This window comes from Microtus oregoni, unplaced genomic scaffold (assembly GCF_018167655.1).
Source record: "Microtus oregoni isolate MIOR12 unplaced genomic scaffold, Mior012 000022F_ref0000154, whole genome shotgun sequence".
Lineage (NCBI taxonomy): Eukaryota > Metazoa > Chordata > Mammalia > Rodentia > Cricetidae > Microtus > Microtus oregoni.
This window is the reverse complement of record NW_024543081.1, coordinates 14,691,480-14,707,680: the sequence shown is the minus strand read 5'-3', so window position 1 is coordinate 14,707,680 and position 16,201 is coordinate 14,691,480. Positions and strand designations below refer to the sequence as shown.

At 44.3% G+C, this 16,201-nt stretch overlaps 1 protein-coding gene and 1 long non-coding RNA gene across 2 annotated transcripts in view; one reads left to right on the top strand and one right to left on the bottom strand.

The window, feature by feature from the left end:
- Window positions 1-16,201, top strand: part of Enthd1 (ENTH domain containing 1) — a 106,875-nt gene that overhangs the window by 17,925 nt on the left and 72,749 nt on the right. Inside the window, exon 2 of the mRNA XM_041672517.1 lies at window positions 5,568-5,810. Coding sequence (XP_041528451.1) covers window positions 5,568-5,810 — 243 coding nt within the window. The remainder of the gene's footprint in view (window positions 1-5,567; window positions 5,811-16,201) is intronic.
- Window positions 417-14,076, bottom strand: LOC121461431. The gene is made up of 3 exons (XR_005976181.1): window positions 13,957-14,076; window positions 1,078-1,260; window positions 417-509 (listed from the first exon to the last, which is right to left on the bottom strand). It is a non-coding gene; the product is annotated as an uncharacterized LOC121461431 (long non-coding RNA).

The window sequence follows — 16,201 nt, the reverse complement described above, 5'->3', positions numbered from 1 at the left end:
TAGATCCCCTCCAGTTACTTCCTTCCTTCCCTCCCAACCTCAGCTCCTTTTCTTTCTCTTTACTAGTCCACTGATTCCAGTTTGTGCTAGATGTTGGTCTTCCACTAGAATGTCTACCTACAAGAGACCACACCCTCAAAGCAAACTGACTCTCCTTCCCCGAGAAGCCATCAGCTGTGCTTAGCTCCTCAGTTAGGGGTGTGGCTTCACGCCCTCCTTCTGCCTCCGTGCGGGAATGACTGGCTTGATCTTGCAAAGATCTTGTTTAGGCAATCACACTATTGTGAATTCGAAAGTTCACCTTTTGTGTCCAGAAGGCAGTGTTTTGTTCTCCGGGTCCTCTCTCCTATGATGGTCCTTGGGAGGAGAGAGTATGATGCAGATGTTCCATTTATGGCCGAGCCCTCCAAAGTCTCTTATTCTCTGCTCTTTGATGAGTTGTTCATCTCTGCACGGAGAAGCTTCTCTGATGAGGCCCGAGAACTGTTCTGGTCTATGGCACAGGCAAACTGAGAAGGCATTTAGATACTGTTGTCAGTTTAGTAAAATAGTAGGAGTAGTTTCTTCCCCTGGGGCCTGTGACTCCCAGTCAGGGGTTCTGGCCAGGCTTGCAGATCAGGACTGTCCTGTAAATCCCAGCACTTACTTGTCTTTTTGAACATGGTTTTTCTAAAACTGTCTTCTTTGAAACTTCTGTATGAATATTGGGGTCTTTCTATCTGTCCTTTGTGATTTTTAATTACTCTTATCTTGTGACCTCTGCTGTGCCTTGAATACTTTGCTGCTTACCTCCATCAAGTCTTTCTTCAGCTGTCTGAGTCTAAGATGTTAAAGGCATTTTGTTTTTATTTTTAATCCCAATTTTGATTGTAGTTTCGTAGCTGAGATGTTTATTATTTGATTCCATCATATCACCTGCTCTCATTTATGCTCGTTTTTATTTTGTTTCATAACTCCATATTCTTATGTATATTTGTGAGTCTTGCATGTTTTTAATGTGTGTGCGTATGTGTGTATGTGCACATGCATGTGTATGGAGGCCAGGACCACTTTTGGGATTCAGTTCCTTCTTCCTACCTTGTTTGAGGCTGGTTTCTCTTGTTTCAGTCGCTCTGCCACTCTGTGCTAGCTGGACCATGAGCTTCTCGTTGATTCTCCTGACTCTTCCTCCCATCTCACTGTGGGAGTGCTGGGATTACAGATGTGAACCACCATATTCGCTTTTTGTGTGGGTTGCAGGGATCAAACTCAGGTGTCAGGCTTGGGCAAAAAAATAAGACAAAACACTTTTACATGCTGATCATCTTCTCTGCCCTGTGTTAATTTCTCAATGGTTTATTTAAAAATCTTTTAAGGAAAAATTTAAAATCCTATAGGATATTGATTTTTGTAAAAGATCTTATAGACATATTTTGTCTGGAGTAGAATTAGTCCTGTTGACTGTCTAATGTGTTGTAGAGGGAAGGCTTCCGGCTCATTGAGTAGGAGGCTCTTCCTACAGCTATGCATGCTCATATTGCCTTCATCTTAGCTGCTCATATCATCCACCGTGTTCCTTTCTGGCCTCCAGTACAGACCTTATCGAAGTGACTTGGAGTTTGAGCCCTGCAGTTAAAATTAATGTGTTGCAGATCCAAACTTGAGCCTGTAGGTAACTTACCTTATTTCCATGTGTTAAGACTGCTTCTAGGTCCAAATAAATAGTTAGGAATGGCTGTATCCCGGAGAGCAGGGAGATCTGTCCTTTTCTCACTTTCTTTTTGCAAACACGGACCTCTCTTATCAAAGGGAGATCAGGTCTAGATCTCTCACCCAAGAATGCTGAAATCCCATCTGCCAGATCAAGAGCCCTGCAGCCTTGTGACTTGAGCCACACATGTGGCTTTCTCACTTGGAGTTCTCTGTGGAGTTTATTTATTTATTTCATTTTTTTATTTTTGAGACTGGCAGTGCCTGTTACTGCTGGCTGTTTTGAGCAGAGCAGAACAATGCTTTGAAGCATGACCTTACTGTGCCAACATCACAGGTGGGGTTTTGTTTTGTCTATTTGCTTTTGCAATGCTGTGGACAGAAGTCAGTACCTTGAGGATGCTAGGCGGGTGCTTTCCTCAAGATACCCTCCTAGCCCCTGACTGAAGGGGATTTTTTTTTTTTTTGATTTTCGAGACAGGGTTTCTCCGTAGCTTTTTGGTTCCTGTCCTGGAACTAGCTCTTGTAGACCAGGCTGGCCTTGAACTCACAGAGATCCGCCTGCCTCTGCCTCCCGAGTGCTGGGATTAAAGGCGTGCGCCACCACCGCCCGGCTAGGGGATTTTGTTTTTAATAGAAACAACTTGGTCATAAACTAAAGTTTAGATGCTTCTTATTTCCTTCCTGTCCCTGCTTGCTTGAGGCCTGTTAGAAGGTAAATTGGAAGGAAGATGACTAGGTACATAATTTAAGCTACTATAAGCAACAAACGATCTGAACCAAGAGAGAGGAAGGATAGACTTAGTGGATTTGGTTGGTAGACCTGATTACTGCATGGGGGTGTGGCATTGTATGTTTATATTCCCCACTTAGAATGGAAGTAAAATTCACAGGAAGAAGTGTGAATTTAGGTAGGAAAGTGGCTCAGGAAGGAGACAGGAGTGCTAGCATGTTTTCTAAGTGGTGTTAAGGCTGACAAGTCTTTCTATAGCTCTTATCACACATTCTTCTAGTAACAGACCTTAGTGCCCAAGACCTCTGAGTCTCTCCTTCCCTGGCATTTGGGGAACATTTCCCTGCCATGCTCATCCATCTCACACACTTCTTAAGTGTCCTTCTGGCCTTTGTGGATGTTGGAGTCTGACAGAGGAAAGGACATATGTCAAATGAGCAGCTCCAAACTGTGACAGAACACTAAATGACACCTGTAAGGTGCTCTTGGCGTGGCCGGAAGGAGGGCTTGGCCAAGTCTGAGGCCCAGGTTTCACCCAGGAGAACCCTAGTGCATGTGTGCACTTGTCTCTTTTCCTTGTTTGCCCTCGGTTCGTAGAATGTTTTCTGACCTGTCTGAGAGAGGTTAAGTGACTGCAGGAAGCATTGGTTTGGACTCTAGTCTCTTGCATGGCTGCCCTAGTGATCTTGTCTCCTGTCTTTTACCTTGTGTTTGAGAGGATGCCCCAAGGTGACCTTCTACTTGATCCTCCTTCTGCCACATTAATTCTGCCCTCATTCTAAGTCTTTTTAAAAAAATCTTTGTGTGTTTACTTATTAATATTTTTGTCACATGTTGTACTTTTATTTTCAAAAATATTTATTTACTTTAGTGTGTGTTTTGGCTACATGCATGTATGTATGTGTACCATGTGCAAGCCTGGTGCTCACAGAGACCAGTGTGGGAGGGCCGGATTCCTAGACCAAGAGTTAATCATGGTTTTGAATGCTGGGAACTGAACCCGGTCCTCTACAAGAACAACCAGTATTTCTAACCACTGAACAATCTCCTAAGCCCTGTGCTGTGCTTTCCAGCTGGCGGGGAGACTACAATATGCATTGCTACCCTGTCATAACAACACATGTGACTGTTTCAAACTCGATCAATCAGTCATTCTCATGGATCCTATTGGTACAGAGGAAGAAGAGGGAGCCCTCTGATTGCAGAGCATGGAGTGAATCTTACTTCAGAAAACCCATGTTTTCTACCCTGCCCATTCCTTTCATAGTTCATACATGAAGCTGTTGCTGCCTCCGTTTGTCCTTCCTGTACTGTTCTGGTTTTATGTTGTGCCCTTCTCCACGTCGTCTTGGGAACATATTGCTTATAAGCGAATGGATGCTGCCCTGCTATTGTTGTTTGTTTGTCTCTGCCTTGAAACAGACTCCTTCCTGCTTTTCTCTCTTTTCCCTGCAAGTGCTGTAGAGTGGCCAGACAGAGGAATGGGAGCCGGGGGAAGTAGGCAGCGTTAAGTGAAATGCCCACTTCTGGGTGATTTCTTCCTTATTTTGGCCAAAATTCAGTGGCCTGGCCTACCTGAAGCTACTTCTGTTCCCTGGGGGAGTGTGATGCTCTGAGGAGGAGGCCTGCACCAGTGCAACTAGCTTGTCTGCTTGTTCTGCCTGCGTGCCACTTGGAGCCAGTTAGCTGCCCCCACATCCCACCAATCCCCACAGACTCCAAGTAGAATGTTCCAAATCTAGCCCATAATTTCTAGTTTCTAATTGGGGGTATTGCAGGAGGCTATTTTAAGCCAAGCAACTTTCTGAGGCAGCTAAGTTGTAAATTGGCTCCCAGCATCTTCCAGCAATCTGCTTCATTTACACCATAGCAAGGAGAACATTTGAAACTTTTTGATGATGTTTCCTTCTTGATTCATTCACTCAGTAAATATTTATTGAATATATGCTATGTGCCATCAGTGTGTGCAATGAGACTTCTCTCACGGGGTTTATATTCTAGGTGACAAAACAAACAAGCAACACACCGGTGATAGTAGGTAGTGACAGATGCCACAGAAGAAGCAAAGCAGGATGAGGAATAGACTGATGGGGTGGGGCTTCTTCAGAGGACAGCAGGAGGAGAGCCGCTCTGAGGAGGTGGTGTCTGAGGAGAGACCAAATGAGTCAGGGATCCAGCCATGCAGAGTTCCTGGAAGAACCAACAGCTGCCTCGAGTTTGGTGTTGTTGGCAAGAGGCTTGGGACAGCAGGGTGAGGTATTGGTGGAGGAGAAGGAGAGGGGCTAGCTCCTGAAGATGCCAATGGGAAGAAGACATGGGATTTCCACATCTTCAAATCTGTGCCCTGTTCCCAGGAAAAGATAGTGCCTGACATCACCCCTAGGATTAAAGTTCCAGCCACTTTTGCCTTTCATATGACACTGAATGGGTCCAACACATAGTGGGCCTCTTCAGTTAGGGCCTAAGTATATACCATAAATTAAGGGTGTTTAGAACAGAGTTTGAAGTATTACAAAAGAAATTTGAAAGGAAGAAATGGCAAAAAGATGAGAGTAGAGAAACTAACCTTTGTGTACATGCTTCTTGCTCATCTGTGTAGGTGCTTGTGGAGGCCAGGGCTGATGTCAGGAGGCCTTCCTCACTTGCTTCTCCACTTTACTTTTCTTGAGATAGCACCTCTTATTAAACCTGGTGCTTGCTAGTTTGGTTAGATTGACTGACAAGTGAGTCTCTGGCCCTCCTTTTCTAGGTCCCCAGCACTATGGTCGCAGGCACACCTGACACTCCTAGGCTCTTGGGAACTCATGCTTCCAGAACGAGCATTTTACCCACTGAGCCATCCCCTGACCTCATGCTCAAACCTTCCTTCTGTGCCTGTGCTAGTGATTTATTGCAGAGTATGGGTGGCTTTCCAAAGAAAAATCCAATAATGCATTTAAAATGAAAAGCATAATGCCAGATAAGATGCAATTTCATCATGTATTGATGATTTGTTTGCTTAGCTGACACAGAGAGGAATGTGTTCATCAACAGTCCTCTACTTGTCTTCCCCTTTGCTACATTTCAGCTTTGCCTTAATTTTATTTAGGATAAAATTAATTACAGTTTTAATCCATTTTAAAGCAAATTCTTGGCTGTTTTTCAGGTCGCTATATCCGGGAGAAGTCTAAACAAGTCATAACTCTGCTGATGGATGAGCAGCTGCTTTTTAAAGAGAGGGAAGTGGCAAGCTGGACAAGACAGCGGACCTCATACTGCATGATGTTTCCCACCAGGTTACCTGCTCCGGGGAACTCGCCTGCAGCATGCGCTTCTGTCCTCATCCCAGAAAACCTTCCCTCCAAGAAGAAACATTCGCTCCTGACGATTGCGAGTCTACGTAATAAAAGTATGTACATAAGCAGTGGCCTAGAACATGACAGGTGTCCACTGAGAACAGCTCGAAACATAAGACACTAGGCTCATGCCAAATTATCAACACCATGTCAGCAGGACTAACCCACTATTAGACTCCATGCTGCAAGGACCAAAGATGAAGGGGGATATTCACATAAACCGGTTTTCAGCTAAAACTGTTAGCCTAGCGGCTATGTTATTTGGCATCTTTACTCAGTTTAATATTTTTTTTCTAACTGGAGTATGAGGAGGTTTACTTTCTGAGAGTAGGGGCCTGGGTACATGGGCATGTTTATTTAAATGTTTGGAGATTCTAACACAATTAAATATTCTCCTAGCATGATTCTTTGTAAGGCTTTCCTTTGCCTAAAACTTTGACTCTGGATTACTGATCTTTAAAACAAGGGTTGGCGGAGATAGAAGGTTATCAGGGAAGTGGAACGATCTTTCCTATTAATCTTGTTAAATCATCAAAGAATGATATCTTCTGTAGCTTCTCCAGCACCCACTGATGAGCTGTGCATGAAGATGGGCAGTTAGGAGAAGAAAACCACAGATGCAATCTGACTTAGTTGCTTCTTGAAAGCAACTAAACTCAGGGCTGAAAGTGCATCCGAGGATTTTCAGAGCTTGCCCCCCCATCACAGCATGTGTCTATGGCCATGGACTGAAGGCTTGTACCCACCCCCATGGGAATTTCCCAGTGTGCTGACAACTGGAGGTGTTGCCTCTGAAAGATGATTCAGTCACAGAAGTAGGACCCCCCACAAGATAGGATTTGAGTCCAGAGATCCTAGGAGCTCTCTTTACCTTCCTGCTACTATGGGAAGAGGTGGCTTTTTAGGACCTGACCTTGCAGACACCCTGATTACGGAATTGCCATATTCCAGAGCTGTTTGAAAATGATTTCTATTGTTTCTGAGTCACCCGTTCTGTGGGGTGTCAGTAGCCTGAACCCCACCAAGACATCTGTTTAACAAGACCCCAGAAGAGCTACAGGAATTCAGCATGACCAGTTAATTTCAGTTGTCAATGAAACGCAGAAAGCTTAAAGTATCAGCAATAATATTAACACAACCTGGTCCTAAGTCATCCTTCCCTGTCTTTGTCCAGTGTCTTAAATGTTCGCTCAGTTTGTACCTGTGCTGAAGGCAGGCATTAGAAGGGCTCTTTGTAACATAACAGCAAACCCAAGTGCTTCCACAGGCAGTGGAGCATCTTTTTCAGGGGACCCTTTTGTTTTGGAAGAAGTACTCCATAGCTGACACTAAGAGCACAATACTCAGCTGTGACTGATGTTCAGAGTTTCTTCACCCCTTTTACTGTTTTCTATCACCTTTCTTGCGTGCGTGTGTGTGTGTGTGTGTGTGTGTGTATGGTGTATGTAGGTGTGTGCATGTTGGGGGTACATGTGAATGTGGAGGCTCAAGGTGAACACTGATATCTTCCTGAATCAAATCCCATCTTGTATTTTTGAGACAGGGTAGCTCACTGAGTCTGGAACTTGTCGATTCAGAGAGGGTGGCTGGCCAGGGAGCCCCAGAGTCACCTTGTTCCCCCACCCCCACAATGTTGGGATTACAGATTGTGCTGTGGCAACTGGCTTTTCCCATGACTTCTGGGGCTCCTCACGCTCAGTAGCCAGGTACTGACTGCTGAGTCCAGCTTCAGGGCTGTTTGTATTTGGCCCTCTGTCCAGCTCTGTGAAGCAGAGGTGGATTCTTGTAAGTAATATATATATACATAGGTCTCATGCTTGCATGGCAGGCCCTTTACCGTGGAGCCATCTCCCAGGCTCTTTCGGCCACTTCCTAACTTCTTTCTTCTTGAGGTTTTTACTTGAAATTTGAATGGCCAGAAGAAATTTGGAGGAACAACGATGTGGGAGTCACAATTCCCTTCACCATGGAACTTGTAACAGAGGCCAGCCCAGGGGCACACCTACACAGAATAGCATAGACCATATTAGACGGCAATTCTTCCTTTACCCAAAGGGAAAGCAGTCAGGGACAGAATGACAGGGATGACTTTATTTGGGGACAGATATGGGGTGGGGCAACGTTTTGGAGGAGGGGAATTTAAATAGAGACCTAGCTGCAGTGCTGAACCAGGTGGTCTGGGGAAGGAGCAGAAAGGTCACATGTTCCTGCCCTGAGCCAGGCACAGCTTGGGTGACAGCAAGCTAACGAAGTGAGTCCCTAAGTCACTGCAAAAGTAGCTCATCTCTGAGCCATATTTTTGAGGGACACAAGAAATTTCAGTCTGTTGCTTTATATTCATAGAGTAAGTTGTTTTTAAATCCAAGTCATCCGGTGCTACCGCACATCTCAGTCACCAGGAAGAGCTCTCAATGGCCTGACTTGTTTTTCCATCATGAACCCAAGGCACAGCGACCCACAGCTGAGCCTCCAGTATCAGGAGCCCAGTGAGGAGAACTGAGAGTTTGGGGCTAGCCTGTGCCACACAGGTGACCTGGCCTCAAAGGAAAAAAATCCTGGAGCTTTGTTAGAATGCACTCAGTAGACACATATCTAGAACGGCCTGCCATTTTCCAGGGCCTGCACTGCACATGGTAGGCAACTCCTGTGCTCTGCTGTAGTGGGAGCGACATTGAGAGACATACTGTGCTCTCAAGTCAGCTTCACAACAACGGGCTCCAGGAGTGACACTGTGCTGAGTACTGCTTGAAGTGTGTGTTTAGATGCTGACGCTGCTGGAGCCCTGGTAATAGAAACTCGGTTAGATTATTTTTGTTTCTGTACTAGATACATAGATGTCTGTACCAAATACATAGATGTATGCATTTATGTTCAGAAGGAGCACTGGGTCGAGTGGGTTTAGTGTCGTGTCATCGCCATAGTCACATTTCCACGAAGGTGTTGGATCTCCAGCTGCGCTTTAAAGGAAGAAGTAAAGCAGACATTTGGGGATAAGAATAAGAAAAGGAAAATTAATTGGGCAGGGGCCTCCCAGTAGGACAAAGGAAGTAGCAAATGGAAGCCCCAGGGGTGGAGAGAAGCATCTAAAGTGGGTGGTCTCAAGTCTTGAGCAATAGATGTAGCCACAGAAATCCTAGTGCCTTAAACGTAGGGGTCAGTTCTTTCCTTCTGTAGTAATGCAGAGTAGGTGTTTGGGGACTGATGTGGTTTCCTGGGATGCCAGGAGCTTCAGGTTCTGTCTCTTTGCTATACCAAACTCATGCATAGCTACCTGAGTGCCAGCCACCACAGCTGTATTCTAACTAGAAGGAGGAGAGAGGTATTGAAGATATGAATGCTCCATCCTGCTAAGTCACACTTAACATTTTGGCTTACATATTGCTTATCACTTCGCCACATGGACACTCCTGGTTGCAAGGAAGATTGGATAGCTGCGTGTGCACTTATTTAGAAAGAAGTCAGAAGAAGGAGGGGAGAGTAAGTAGAGGAGACAGTAGAATAATCTCAACCACCATGGGGAAGTGTACAAGCAGAAGGCGGATTGAATGTGTAAGACCTGCTTGTGTACTAAATGGAATAGAAATGGACTTTGAATATGCAGAGAAATGTGGGCAGATGCTTGAAAGCTTCCTGAGCAATTAGCAAAAGGCATAATAAATGGTATTTGGAAATTTCAATTTGCTAGAACTTGCACCTAGGAAGCAGTTCAGTACTTGAACAGGAGGGATGTTTAGCTTAGTCACAGAACTTCGCTCTCTTATTACAGAAAACAGCTGTTTTGGGGAGATAATTCTTACTGCTTTGTGTGGAAATGAAGGAGGCGTGGGTTGTAGGGAGACTGTGAGGAGCAATTGTTTCTGTCTGGGCACAGGACTTGCTCTGGGCAGGAGAGATGAGGGGACAGTCATGTTTGAAGACAGCACCACATAAAGAGGCAACAGGCTAAGTGGATGTCCTACTGGAAAAGAAAGGAAGAACTAAAAATGACTTCCACATTGGGTTAGAGGAAAGAGAGGTAGGCAATGACATTGTGCAGGTAAATTTCCATCCATGGGAGTTTAAAGATGTCTCTGCCTTATTTAGTTACAGCGAGATGTGAAATTGAGAGCATCACTAGAAAGCCTGGAGCTGAAGCAGCTGCTTTGACTGCTTCGAGGTAAATTTGCAAGGGAAAGGAGCGCTCTGAAGAAGCCTTCGTACATCACTACTTCTTTGGTTCTCATTCCTACTCTTGGATGTTTCCCTAAGTTTTAATTCTCGTCAATTGCTTGGCTGGTTTTTGTTTGGGAGGTTTTGATTTTGAAGGCTAATTACTGTGTGATGGCGAGCAGCAGGCTACAGAGAGTAGCAACCCAGCCTGGCTCTCTCCAGAAGCATTGCTTACCCACGCTGACACCTTGGCTCTCTCAGGGAGGTGTGGTCTTTGTAGTAGTTTCCTCTGTGCCCAAGGAGGATTCCTCTGGGCAGCGGGGAAAGCAATAGCTTTGTGTGCCCTGAGAGCCTTGCTGTGCAAACAATACATGACGGCTGTGGAAGCAGTTGCGCTGCTGTCGCCGTCCTCCCAGAAGCATGGGTGCCACTGTCTGCACTGGCAACCTTGATGGAGAGTCAGGCTTGCTTGCCTCTGCGCGCATAACAACAGATGAGGGTGCTCATAACACACACTGGGTGCCACTGAAACACTTAGGTTGGTGAGGCCTACCGTTGAACTTTGCCATTTTAAAAGTAAGCATAAAACCCTATAGTCTATACCCTGCCCTTCCCAAACCAATGGATTTTAAGAGTACTGACTTCAAGTATGCCTTTCTTTGGTTTTTGTTTTGGAAAAGTTACTCTGTTCCTGTAAAATGATACAGGCTCATTGTAAAGATCTGGTCTCTTCTAAGTGACAATCCTAAATTATATAATGAACATAATTTTAAGCATACATACACACAGAGGTGTCAGTAACAAGAGCTATGGATAGCCTAAAGGAGTGTCTTTTCCTTTGTGAAGGAGAGGAGCAGGGTGTCACTGTGCAGCTCAGGCTTACTTTGAACTCAGCCCTCCTGTCTCAGCTCCCCAAGTTCTGAAATTACAGGTGTGCACCAACCCAATATATGATATGCTAACTTATGATGAAACTTTTTCAATGTCTGCTTCTAGTGATAACCCTAGGGCTCTTCTGTTGCATGATCACCAGTGCGTATAGAGGATGTGTGAGAAGTCACTGTCCCCAAGGACTACTTCTTCCAGACGTTAATATAAAGTAAGAAGAGAATGTGTGAGCTGAAGTCGGCAGGACTGGCATTTGGTACCAGCGGTGCTTTAGGGATTGACTCACTTACGGGCATCACTTGTGAAAACAGTGAGTTCTCTGTGCCTCGAGCAAGGGAAGGGGAGTTTTGAATGCCTTCTCAGGGAGGAGAGAAGTGCTGAATGCAGACCCTTAATAGGAGCTGACGTGAGTCTTGCAGTTCTCTGCAGAGAGAAACCACCTCAAGTCACCAGTGAGTCCCTGGGATTTTCACCAGGTGAAGTCAAGCAGCAAGTTCATAGGCCAGCATCACCACAGCAGGAGGACATAGGTGAGGGACACACCATCCCATAAGAATGGTCAGATACAGAAGGCTGTGCAGACACGTGTTTAAACATGTATATAAGTAAAGCATGGAATCAACACAACCAGTTTTAAAGAAATTTTAAGTACTAAATGGATGAATTTTTAAATAGAAATTAGAAAAATTTATAGAGAAAACTACTTTAGCAAGTTAGAATATATGCCCAAAAATAATTATTTCAGAAGCAAGTTCCCACAAGGAAAAAATGTAATAAGAAAATATTAAAATTTTTACAAACATGAGAAGCATACATTAAATCAAGTAGAAATTTAAAAAGTAAACTGATGAGATTAATCCCAGATTTATTAACCAAGACAGACATGAGCAGATGGAACTCCTATGAGAAGGCAGAGACTTATCAGATGAGGACAAAGAGATCCAGATGCATGATGCAAGTCTAAGTTCATGCTGAGGGTGAAAATGGGGGATAGGAAAAGATGTCATAACCTAACTAAAACAATAATGATAACGAAAAGCAGGAGCCATCGATAATGGCTCAATGAGAAAAAGTACCTGTCACTAAATCTGGTGACACAGAAGGAGAGAACCAGTTCGTGAAAGTTGTCTCCAACCGACACAAGCGCACACACGCGCACACACACACAGATGCCATAATAAATAAATGTAAAACAATTCAAACCAGTATAGTTATAGTAAGATCTGACCGAACAGAATAAGAAAGGTAATTAAAAATATTCAATTCCCCAAGAAGATAAAAAGCTTTTAAGCATAAATATTCCCAGTAAAGTAACTTCAAAGAGTGGGAAGCAAGCTTTGGTAGGACTGCAGAAGGAGACTGAGCTACTGTCATGGTAGATAATTTCCAGACATACCTTTCAATTCTCACAGAGGCCAGAGGAGGGCATCAGACTCCTGGAACTGTTGTTACAGTCAGTTGTGAGCTGCCATGTTAGTGTTGGGAATTGAACCCCAGTCCTCTGGTAGAGCAGTTAGCACTCTTAAACCCCAGCCATCTCTCCAGTCCCAGCATGTGTGGACATGCAGCTGCCATGGTACATCGAGAGGTCAGAGGGAGGACAGCTTATGGGGGATCAGCTTTTGTCCTTTCACTGTGTGAGTTTCAGGAATTAAACTCAGACAGTCAGTCTTGGTGGCAGGTGCCTTTATAGATGGCCCAATACACATATTTTTAAAGATACCATTTATAAATTTAAAAATCATAACTACTGAGGAACAAATCTTAGAATGTATGAGATCAATACATTGTGGATTATGATGCATAATTGAAATACACTAAGGAAGAACTGTAGATGGGAAAATAGTCCATGTTTATTGGAATAATTCAAGTATGTCAGTTGTCTCCAAATTGAAGAGATGGTGAGGGTTTTTCTTTCTTGGTACCACTGTTGTTTTGACCAGGTTGATTCTCTTATGACTGCCATACATTGTGGGTATTCTCTTTGCCCCCTCTCCCCTGGTGACGGTGGTACATTCTTTACCATTGTGAGAATGAATCAAAGAAGCCTGCAGACATGGCCAGATTTCCCTGTGAACCAGAATTGCCTTACTAGACCTGGATAGAGGTGGGCGGTCCTTGGACTTCCCACAGATCAGGGAACCCTGTTTGCTCTTCAAGCAGATGAGGGAGGGGGACTTGATCGGGGGAGGAGGAGGGAAATGGGAGGCAGTGGTGGGGAGGAGGCAGAAATCCTTAATAAATAAATAAATTAAAAAAAAAACAGAATTGCCTCCAGTGGAGAACTGCCGATTCAGTGCAATTACAATCAAAATTTCCAGAAGGATTTTTAAAACTGAACATGATGGACTGATAATAAAATGTGTTTGGAAAAAATCAAAAAGTCAAGAATAATACATGCCACATGAGCACATTTACCCACACACAAACACACACACGCATGCACACCAAGAAAAGTCCAAACAAACTGTGGTCCACAATAGTTCACATCGCATCTATAATTTCAATGCTTGGGAGACTGAGGCATGAAGATCTTGAGTCCCATAGTGAGTCCCTGTCTCAAAACAGAAAAACTGAACATTCCCCAAGAAAGGTGAAGGCTTCTTTCCTAATTAAAGCTAGAAACATGGCAATCACAGCATGCTATTGAGGCAGGCAGGTGCGTGTATGAATGCAATAGAATACTGTGCCCAGAAAACAGCTGTGCATTTTGCAATCCTAATAAAGTGACAGTGACATAATTTCGGATTTATGAGGGAAGGAGGAATTGCTCAATAAATAATAGAACACCCCCCTACACACACACTAAAAAAAAATGAGATTGGGTTTCTGTCTCAAATCTTGCATGCACACAAAAATTATAGATAAATTAAGGACAAAGGCATAAAAGTAAAATTTAAAAGTATTTAGAAGAAAATTTTGGAAAATGTATTTTCTGTAATATTAGGATAGAAAGATACTCTTTTTAGACATAATAGAGAAAGTGGGAATAGGGTCTTACTTCTACCACATGAGTCCCAGGGATTGAACTCAGGTTCTCTGGCTTGGTGGCATATACCCTAACCCACCGAGCAATCCAGATAGACAGAAACTATTTTTTTTTCTTCTTCTGTGGTTCTTGGCCTTGAACTCCAGGCCTCATCCATACTACACAGCACTCACCTCTGAACTATGCTCTCAGCCCTGGAGACAGCGCAGATTGTAAATAAACAACAAAGGAGCTAGCGAGTGTGCCGTGTGGTAGGCAATATTCTGTTGCCAGCACAGTGTCCTGTGTCTAACCTCCTCCACCGGGGTAGAAGCTGTGGATGATTACCCGTAATTGCTGCATTACATGGTGGCAGGTCGTTCAGGTGGACTTCATCTAATCGCAGCACTCAGAAACATAGCGCCTTCTCCAGCCACTTTCAGAGGACAAAGTGAGAGGTTCCAAGTCAGAGCAGGACATAGCACACTGCTGCTGCTGTTCTGAAGATGAGGATGAGGAAGGTAAGCGGCTTCTAGTAGCTGCAAGTAGGCCCTAGTTACCAGCGACCAAGGAAATAGGACCCTCAGCCAAGAGGAGCTTAATTCCACCAAAACCTTGGAAGTAATTCTTCCTCAGTCCTCAGACAAGAATTCTGACACCTTGATTTTGGCCTCAGACCCAGAAGCAGTTCAGTGTGAGGAAGTGTCTCCTTGCTTTCTTCCTGCTGCTTTTGTATTTAAGTCTTACTCGTGTTGATTTTTGCACCGTAGTAAAGTCAGGGTCTTATTTCGTTGTGCCTGTGAATATCTGGTTTTCCCAGCTCCTCTTACTGAAGCACCCATCTGTCCTCTTTCTGCCGTGTGTTCTTGGCACTGTTGATGCTCAGCTGACCGTAAGCGTGTGGATTCATTTCTGAGCAGTCTGTTCTGATCCATGGGTCTATATGTCTGGTTTGTTCCAGCACCAACTGTTCTGATCGGTTTTTGTGGATTTTTCTGTCGTAGATTTTGAGATCAAAACCCACCATATAGAGAGGAGAAAGAGATCAGAAGACTGTGAGAAATTTCCTAACATATATAACTGATGAGGGATTAGCGTCCAGAGTACATAAAGAATTCCCACGAATCGGTGTAAAGCGGGGCAAGATGGACAGAAAAATAGGCACGGAGGACTTTTTGTAGCGAAGTGGAGGAAACATGTAAGGAAACAAGGAGCTCATGATGTCAGCCTGGCAGCGTTATGATAGCAACAGCAGCTATAAGAGGAAATTGTAAGCAAATATAATTTCCGACAGCTTCAGGACCCCTGGAGCCACTCCTCTTTCATGGCTCCAGTTGGGGTCCTTATCCACTCTCTTCTCCATCCCTCCTTCTCATTTCCTGCTGTGTGAGGATGCATTTGTTTACCTGCCTGGTTATTTACCTACAGTCATTAGGGATGACTCTTGACATTTTGACATGCTACTGTCGTCTGCGAATGCATTAACCCACATTCCTAGCTCTTCTGGGATGCACGTGGCCCATAGGCTACATGCTTATTGAAGACAGTGACATTAATGGCTGTGAGTTATGGTTCAGGAGCCACGTGAACTGGTTTTGGTGTGATCTTGGCTATATTGTTTAAGTCCTTCCCTTGCAAATTGGCCTTCCTGATGTGACGATGACGTAGACTGTTGAGGAGTTGGCGCATGAGGTAGACAAACTGACACGGCTACAGTACAATGAACTTGGCTGTCATCTTTTTCATTCTTCCCGTCACATCTGAGACCAGCTTGGTTTCTCCACCAAGTTAGAGTTTGGGGTATTTCTTACTGTGTTTCTTTTTTTTTACAGAAAGAAGGATGGAAGACTGAGCTGGGGCCATGTGTTTTCTGTAGAACATCAGACTCCGCTTTGTTTCTTGGTCTCTTGTGAAGGGTTTTGCCATTCTATCAGCTTGGGATTTGTGACCTGGGTCCGCAGGGCAGGAACATAACCTCATACTTTAGATAATCTGGCCACCTCAGCGTGAAGCCGGTTGTTCCTACTCCCGGTGTGGCAGCGTCTGCACACACCTCTAGCTATTTCCACTCTAATGGGTGGACAATGTGAAAAAGCAACACTGTCCTTTCAATTTCCAGGTTCCAGACATCCACATGCTGCAGGACCCCAGCACCGCATCTCCCCATACAGGGTTTGGGGAAGAGGGCCATTCTGGGCCTTGTTTCTTTTCTTGACCATCAATCATTTTATTTTCTTTTAAAGGTTAGTTACTTTTAATTATGTCTACTTGCATATAAGGTTCTTGTTTACTTTTTGTTTGTTTGCTTGTTTTTGTTTTTATATTCCAATCAAAGTTTCACCCCACTGCCCTCTTCCCAGTCCCCCATCCCCATCCACTCCTCCTCCACTGATTCTCTTCAGATATAACCAGGCATCCCATAAATATAAGCCATGGTAT